Below are 8,161 nucleotides of genomic sequence, written 5' to 3' on the forward strand. Positions count from 1 at the left end.
AAATATATGAGGAAAATTACTATTTTTTCGATTTATCATAGTGTGTCGTAAATCGTGATCGTTGACATGTGATCAAGTAAAATTAGCACCGACTTCCCGCCGCTACGTCAGATTGATTTATCGTACACGCTTGAATGAACAAAATTATGTTGTTCTTGTTTCGCGTCCGGAAGGTCCTGAACTATAAATTGTTTTTGTGAATGTAAAAAGCGTTTTTTGTGCATACAGGTATATATCTACGTACGGAAAGCTAATTTGAAAATGAATGTGTCATTGGCATTTTTCGCCCGTTGATAATTTGGAACATAAGTAATGTTCACTCGCATGAAAACAGCTTTAAACGATATTCTTGTAAGACCGTCAACAGATTCGCAGCAGACACATCAGGTATTGTGTGTTTCCGCCCATATGTAAATAAGTAGTTAAACCAAAATATTTTGATACTTAAGAGTAAGTCAGCCCAGCCATCGAATGGCTATGGAAAATTGCAGTCTGGTATTGAGTACAGCCGTCCACTATTCTTGGGACTCGATGCAAATGAAACTGCTGCAATAACAACGCAAGACAGATCAGCAATTACTCCAAAATTCTCTGCTTCCCTTCCTTTCAATGCAGGATATTGTGAGTAAGTATTACCAGACAAAAAGAGTAGTTTGTTCTATAGTGTTTGCAATTCACAATGATGGTATACAATATAACTTAGTAATGTTCTTGCTTTTTTAGGATTATAAATGCTGGGAAATCTGTGAAAAATGAAGACTGTGCTGTTGCATTGACTATAAACCTTGAATCATCTGAAGCATGTAGTCACAGAATTGTATCGACAAGTGCAGATGTTCCTCACACTAATTACTCTGACAAAGAAGAAATAAATTCATCCAGTAGTGAGGATAAATCAGCGGAGGATGAGGAAAATGTTAAAGGTGACACATCTCAAGATAACCAAGAACCAAATAAAGAAAGCACCCCAGTTGACACATGTGACAAGGAGCAGGATGTCAATGATAACGTAAGTGTGCAACAAGATTAACATTATAATATTTTGTAAGGTGTGTGGTTATGTACAAACTATAAAGTAGTGGTAAATTTCACAAAGAACATTTGTACTTTATACTTAAACGTTTTAGAACTCAGATTCCGGCACTGGGTTTTGTGACTCTTTGCGTTTTGACTACTTTGCTGTGTTCGATGGGCATGCTGGGCCAGCTGCTTCGTTGTATGCCTCACAAATGGTTCATCATCTTCTAACTGAAAGGCTTCGGGAAGTATTGCATATTCTTATCGAAGATGTGGAAGCAACCCTTCCTGCATATTTAACTGGTAGTTTAACATTTTTAGTTTAATGTTCATGAACTCCCAATACAAGTCAATTATAAATTCTATTGCAGAAAGTTATGATGAAGTTCGCTGGCCTTCCACAAGCCTACAGATTGATTCGCTTATAATAGGGATTATACAAGAAGTTGTAATAGAAACTGTAAGTACATTTTATCAAGCCTGAAATTCCTATGATATAACGGAATGCACAACTTTTAATTATGCACATGCACCTTTACATAAAACTTAATGACTTTCATCAGACTAACTTTTAGATTGTTGCAGGACAAACATTTAGAAGTTGACAAAAAATACTGGAATTCCAAGGGAGGCTGTACTGTTCTTATAGCTGTATTTATGTTGGGAAGAATGTTTGTTGCTGGTGCAGGGGATTCCCGTGCAGTTATGTGTCGATCTGTTCCAGCAAATGGGGATGGAGAAAGCTCTGAAAATGATGAACGACAAACAGTTGCTGTTCCAATGTCACAAGACTTCACTCCACAAACTGAAAGACGGAGATTACAATACCTGGTAATTTTAACAGCAAAAATACTGCACAAATTTCTGTGTGATACTGATAGAATCTGTTGAATATGTTCAAGGCTGGTTACAATAGTCGAATTTTGATTCCTTGTGGTTTATTTACAAAGACCTTAGTTTTATGTTGCAACAATAATAAAAAAGTGTGCTTTGATCCAACAACACTTTTTTGTGACAACCAATATATTTATTCACAGAAAATGTAAAAAAAACTTCTGGGTAAAACAAACAGTATGTTAACGACCTTTTTTCTACAGGCATATCTGAAACCAGAATATTTGGGGAATTTTTTTTCACGGTTGGAGTTTGTGAAGAGGATAACACAAAGTGATTTGGGAAAAAAAGTCTTGTATCGTGATTATCACATGACTGGCTGGCAAGTACTGGTAGTGTGCTTTTTGTTTCCATTGCGTATTTTTGTTTGTAATATTACTAATTTTATCTCATGAACTCAACTAAATTATGGAGTTTGTAACATTGACATTATTTCAGGGCTTATAAAACCGTTACCGAGGAGGATTTAAAACCGCCAATGATGCAGGGGAGTGGAAAAGCATCCAGACTTCTTGGCACGATTGGAGTGACTAGAGGGTTGGGAGATCATTCTGTTATTGCTCTTAACCTCCTCGGCAATGTTCCAATCAAGCCATTTATGTCAGCAGTGCCAGAGGTTCGTGAAAAAATATATTTTACAGAAAATGCTGAACTGGGATTAAAAAAGAAATATCAAGTTGTAGTTTTTACTCTTTTGACAATACGTTGTTACCTATGGCAACATCTGTTATTATAATGAAAGTATTGAAATACGAATCTGATGTTCTTCTGGTGAAAAACAACAAATATACACCTTTTGTTTTAAAAAGATTGTATTTTCTGACATTTTGCCTGTACGAACTACTAGGCTTCTTCAGAGAATAAAACAAACACAGTAGCAACCCACGTGCAAAGAAATTAAACGACGTAAAAGCACAAAAGGGCGCAACAGCCAAAACACAGCGAGACATAAATCAATGGACAACATCAGTCACGGGTCAAACGACCAAACATTGGAAACAAAAGTCAAGAATGGTTACGGGTGAAATTGCGGAACACGGGCCAAAGTACTTTTCCATCATTACTATTTAACACATTAGGTAGTGAATTAAAAAAATAATTTTCCACAACCAACCATTTTGCCAAAATTGTTTCTTGTCTCCATTTTTTTTATCATAATTCCTCTTGGTTTGTTATTAATAAAAATTTGTTATTCATTTGAGTGCAAATAAAAATAATCGCATGTAATCAGTTATTCATTGTCACAAAAAAATAAAAAAAATTGTAAACAGAAGAATGTATTTTATTTTCAGGTTCGTGTTCATGATTTTTCAAGTACATCTCATCATGAAAATGATGTTCTTGTAATGGGTTCTGATGGTCTCTGGGATGTAATTACTAATGAAATGGCCGCTAAAATTGTGTTTGAATCACTTTCAAAATCTGCCAGCGATGACCAACTAAGGTAATTTCAAATAGATTTAAATGTTTAAATTGAAACCCAGTTTTCAGAATACAGCAATTTACTCTTTAATAGCATTGCTTAACAGTAGACATGTTGCTTTTAGTTCTAGTTCCAGACATTATAATTTCAGAAAATCTTTTCTTCTGGTAATAAAATCTTTTTTTTGCCAGAAGCATATTTCTCATAAAAGTAGATATTATGATGTGCATGGATTGCTTCTGTGGCATTAGCATGATACAGTCAAACTCGGTTTAACTGGGACAAATTTTTCAGACCTATTCAATCCAGATTTAAATGACTGTAAAATCAGAAGACATGATTGGTATTTATCACCATTCTGTGATAACAATCACATATCCAGACAATATTACAATATTTACGCATATTTAAGCATCCAATGTGTAATGATAAAATGTTCTCATATGAGAAAAAAACAACAGAAAATAAATGCCAACTGATTTTATAGTAACTAAAATGGATAAGTTAATCTGTAAACAACAGTTTGTGTCAATTTGATATAAAATGTTGGTCTGCAGCAGACAATATATATTTAAGACTATCTTGCACTACAGATAACATTTCTTCAGTTTATGTTAAACTCCTAAATAATAAATGCTGTGTGAGTTTTAAGATGTTGCATTATTAAACATGAAATATTTGCAGATACTGCAGTGCTGCCAAGGAACTGGCTTTGCAGGCGCGTGGGGAATTGACAAAAGGTTACTATAGGTCACCCGATGGACGACAAGGTTCTCCTGATGACATCACTGTTTTTGTGATTCCGTTATTGTCAGCGGCATGTACCCACAAATGACACCATATGAAAATAGCAATATTTGCCTAGTCACCATTTTGCTTAGTACCAATAACCTTGACACCCCCCAAAAAACACAAGTTGGACAACTTTACTTGATTCAGAGCAGCAATCATTTTGTTAGCGCCCTACGTTAATGTAGTAATAAGGTACATAATTGGAATAATTAAAACAAAACTAGAGTTGATTAAACAAGTATTTTGCTTGTTTCACATTCATGGTACTGACTTTTCAATATATTTCGTTTGCCAAGTTCCTTTACAGTGATGCACCTCATGTAAAAAGATGACATATTTATGTTGATGTCTTGTGTAGGCTTTTTACTATTACTGCAGGTTATAATCCATGCAGTTAATTAGGAAGAATTGATGCCAGTTTCATAACATTCTGTCCGATATCAACAGTTACTTCTTTTAGAAAAAGGCCCCACACACCTTATGAACGCATCATATAAAATACATATTTATTTATTTTTTTGCCTACATTCAAATACATGAAATCTATTATTGTGATTTCTTACCCTCATGGTTACCAGCGCGAAAACATTTAGTCATTTTACCTTCTCAACATTTACCCAGCAATCCACCAAAGAGTAATCATTTATTTTTATCACTGTTCTTTGTTTTGCACCTGAAGCATATATATGTTAATATATTTAAAATGTGTTTATCATTTTAAGCCTGAAATGCCATTGCCCCATTCTTCAACTCTCCTGTAGTGTGTATTATGCCATTATATTTTGTGAACATTTCTGACAGGTACGTTATAGACTGGAGTGCTTGTTTGTTGTGCAATGCTTTTTACATGGATCTATGCCTTACAGTTGTGCCCTGACAATGAATAAGATTGTACAACATGATGTCAATTTCTTTCAATAGAAGTTAATGTGACTACATCTAGCTAGGTAGTCACTTCTACCCAATTTCGTTATTGCAAGACTGTGTTTGTTGCAAGAAATTGTAGTGGACCATGTTTGAGTCATGTTTAATTTTTTAATGTTATTTTTTTACCACACCGGGATTTGAACCCATATCCTCGACAGTAATCACGATCAGGTTTTCTTCTACGTGTATGGGTCGGGCGCTTGACCGATGTTGACAAATGAGCGATAGCATCTCTGACTTATGCACGTCACTGCGTGCGGGGTATGGCAAATATTCCGAGTAGGGACAGTTTTTATGATATTCAATAGCTGGACTGTACACGATCGTTTGTTGCAAAGGATGTTAGTGGACCATGTATGCTGAATGGTATATTCGCATATTCATATGACAATTTTTGGTATTATTAGAAAGTTCAACCTGTGAACAATACTGTGTGAAAAAAATCTCGTAAAATGAGTGAGTTAACTCGTCAACAAAACTTTTTGTTTTTCGGTAAAAGTTTTTTCTTTTTTTTTTCCAAAACTAACACACAGATGACAATTAAGTTTGATGACCTTGATCACGTAATGCTTTTATTTGGATAATTCATTTATGCAAAACGTACAAACGCTGAACACTGACCACAAACAGTACGCCTATATAGGTCGAATTTATCGATGCTGGAAAAAAATATAGTTTTTCAAGGTAAAGAAAAAGGACCGAACATGAATGTAAGCTACGTACGACATCGGCATGAAAGCTTTAGATAAAATATATTGAACAAACCGTGCAATGGATATCTTATGAACACATTACATAATTTATCAAAGCGTTGAAACAAAAATTTGTCAGTCGTTTTTATCATGCCTCAATCACGATTTCCAGAGAAACTGTAACAAGGTTACAGACGAAATACACTTGCTTTGCGAAATCATGATGCTAGCTTTAATTTATATTCATTGTGCCAGTAAACGCCCAAAAAACAGATTGCGAAACACAGTATATTAAAATCAACAACGCAGCACAAATTTTGAAACTTACATGAAATTGATGGCGTTTTGTATCTGTAACAAAATGAGTTAATACGTAGGCTACATAGTAAGTACATTTTGAATATTTTTTAAATTTCTTGACTTATGTATAGTTAAATATGTCACTACGAGAAAGGATAGTCAAGGATTTTGAAATGAATGTACGTTTGATTGTCCGTCACTGATCGACACCATAATCCATTGCCACTGGTAACGTACTGACTTAAGATTGCTAATTAGAGCATTAAAGAACTATATGACCAACAAATGTCTTTTTCTTGTGTAATAAACCAAACACTTATCATATACATTAGGTGTTGTCTATGCGGTTTGAAGCCTGGCTGAGCCCACGTCATTTGTTTTGTTGATAAACTTTGCTGACCGAATTCCACTTTACTTCACAATACCTCAGCGTCGGGGGACAAAAGGGTTCGCTGTTGAACCTGTACACAATTGCTCAATGTAGGCTCTGAACGGTTGCACACATACTATTACCGACCCACGCTGTATCTAATAGACACTTGTTTGCTTTCGCCGGCTTTGTACCCCACGCCCCGCTATTGTGAACGTTGTGTGCTGAAAATCACAGCGTCCTGGCTGTTTTATATTGTAACAGTATGAGAACAGAGAGACTCTATGGGTTACAAGCGCTATTCGGTTAATCGCGATGTAACTCAAGAGAAACGCGTGTTTGAAGTGTATCGTTTTTTGTTCAGCGATCAATTGAAGCCCTTTACAAGGCATGCGCGTGGAAATCGTGTACTGTAAAAGCTGGCCATTGTTATTAGGTTCTTCAATAAGCACCTGTGGACTGGAGAACCACCAATTTCTTTTCTAATGTACTTGCAATTATAGCTGCACATGGGTAGAGTGCACCGGTAGACTTTATCATGTGTAATATCTTGTTAAACATTAACTACCGCCTTTTTTCAAACCGAATTTTAGAAACCAATTTGCTGAATAAGTATAGTTCCAAAAAAGGTGGCCGGCGGATTCATATGTGGTGTGTTACTGCTTATAGTCAGACAAGTGTAGTCAGTGCAGCGACGAGAAGTGTTAGCGTTGTTGGGCATTAGAAATAGTGCGATTTGACAAACAATGGTATTACGTTGTTTGAACAAACCCAGAATATGGCGCCAATTATTGCCTCAAGTCAACGAATGCCAATTGATTGTCAACTTTGGTTTTGATATATCTTGCATCTGTTTGGTAAGGGTGACCAAAACGATATGTTGGTTACAAACAATGAAGAAAGCATCAGTAGTCCAATTAAGGCACAACTGATGTCTTGACGAATTGATTTGATGTTTTTTTTATGGTTGCTGTGGGCTCCTTCGAATAATAGAAAAAGAGTGTTTATCCCAAGCCCTTGCAACATGGAGGCCTGCTATCGATCTGCTAATGCACTTTCTCTCTATTCAGCATTTGTGGCTGTAGGCACCATGAATTATTTAAATCGCAAAGCCTGTTCGCCCTTTGCTATGGAAGAACAACGAGGCAGATTGGCCATGAATTTGAGCCAGGATAAAAAGAGAAGCATTTAGAAGGCTGATTGTACAGCGCTGCGTGCACCGATGACAATATCGTGATATTTGCACAAAAGAAAATGAGCGTTAGTAGGCCACCTTCGCTAAATATTTATTCCGGTTAAATGTGTTGGGTGTTCCCTGGAAGCAATTCGCCGCGTAACATATATGCTTAACACCCTATTTAAGAGTATTAGGGGTAGCTAGTAGAACGGGCGCTAGCTAATTGACAGAAGATGAAAGAGGCAATTTTTCGGTCGGCTTAGAGACGCACTAATTGTTTGGGTGTTATCGTAATGGCACATTTGGAAGTTTGTCACGCTTGGCTACTAAGTGCAGTTGTCGCAACGTTCCGCCCTACTGAAGAATTTTCACGGCAGTCAAGAACAATTGACAGCTGTCACATCTCCAGGCCATGTTACTGTGTCGCAAAGTTTATTTGTTTAAAAATCACGAAGTTAGGAAATGGTAATGATACATGTTGGTATAAACGTAGTAGAGAAACCAGAGTTGGGAACATAGTTTGAGGTACTGGTTGTGCCATAACAAAGCCTTCATAGTAAATTAGATGA

The 8,161-nt window shown here is 36.2% G+C and overlaps 1 protein-coding gene across 1 annotated transcript; it reads left to right on the plus strand.

Annotated features, from left to right (window-relative positions):
* Positions 1–207: 207 nt before the first annotated feature.
* Positions 208–5,061, plus strand: LOC145908336 (protein phosphatase 1H-like). The gene is made up of 10 exons (XM_082995592.1): positions 208–387; positions 450–625; positions 724–1,009; positions 1,128–1,320; positions 1,389–1,477; positions 1,603–1,848; positions 2,115–2,233; positions 2,350–2,527; positions 3,204–3,355; positions 4,019–5,061. Exons 1-10 carry the CDS (start codon positions 313–315, stop codon positions 4,167–4,169), a joined length of 1,665 nt encoding a protein of 554 aa, XP_082851718.1. The 5' UTR covers positions 208–312; the 3' UTR covers positions 4,170–5,061.
* The last annotated feature ends 3,100 nt before the right edge of the window (positions 5,062–8,161 follow it).

This window comes from Ascidia mentula, chromosome 7 (genome assembly GCF_947561715.1).
Source record: "Ascidia mentula chromosome 7, kaAscMent1.1, whole genome shotgun sequence".
NCBI classification, from domain to species: domain Eukaryota; kingdom Metazoa; phylum Chordata; class Ascidiacea; order Phlebobranchia; family Ascidiidae; genus Ascidia; species Ascidia mentula.

Bases quoted from the DNA above. Each gene is read 5' to 3' on its own strand.
- LOC145908336 (XM_082995592.1), top strand. From the start codon at position 313: ATGTTCACTCGCATGAAAACAGCTTTAAACGATATTCTTGTAAGACCG. The intron at 626-723 runs GTAAGTATTACC...TTGCTTTTTTAG, and splicing joins TTCAATGCAGGATATTGTGA to GATTATAAATGCTGGGAAAT. The intron at 2,528-3,203 runs GTTCGTGAAAAA...TTTTATTTTCAG, and splicing joins TTATGTCAGCAGTGCCAGAG to GTTCGTGTTCATGATTTTTC.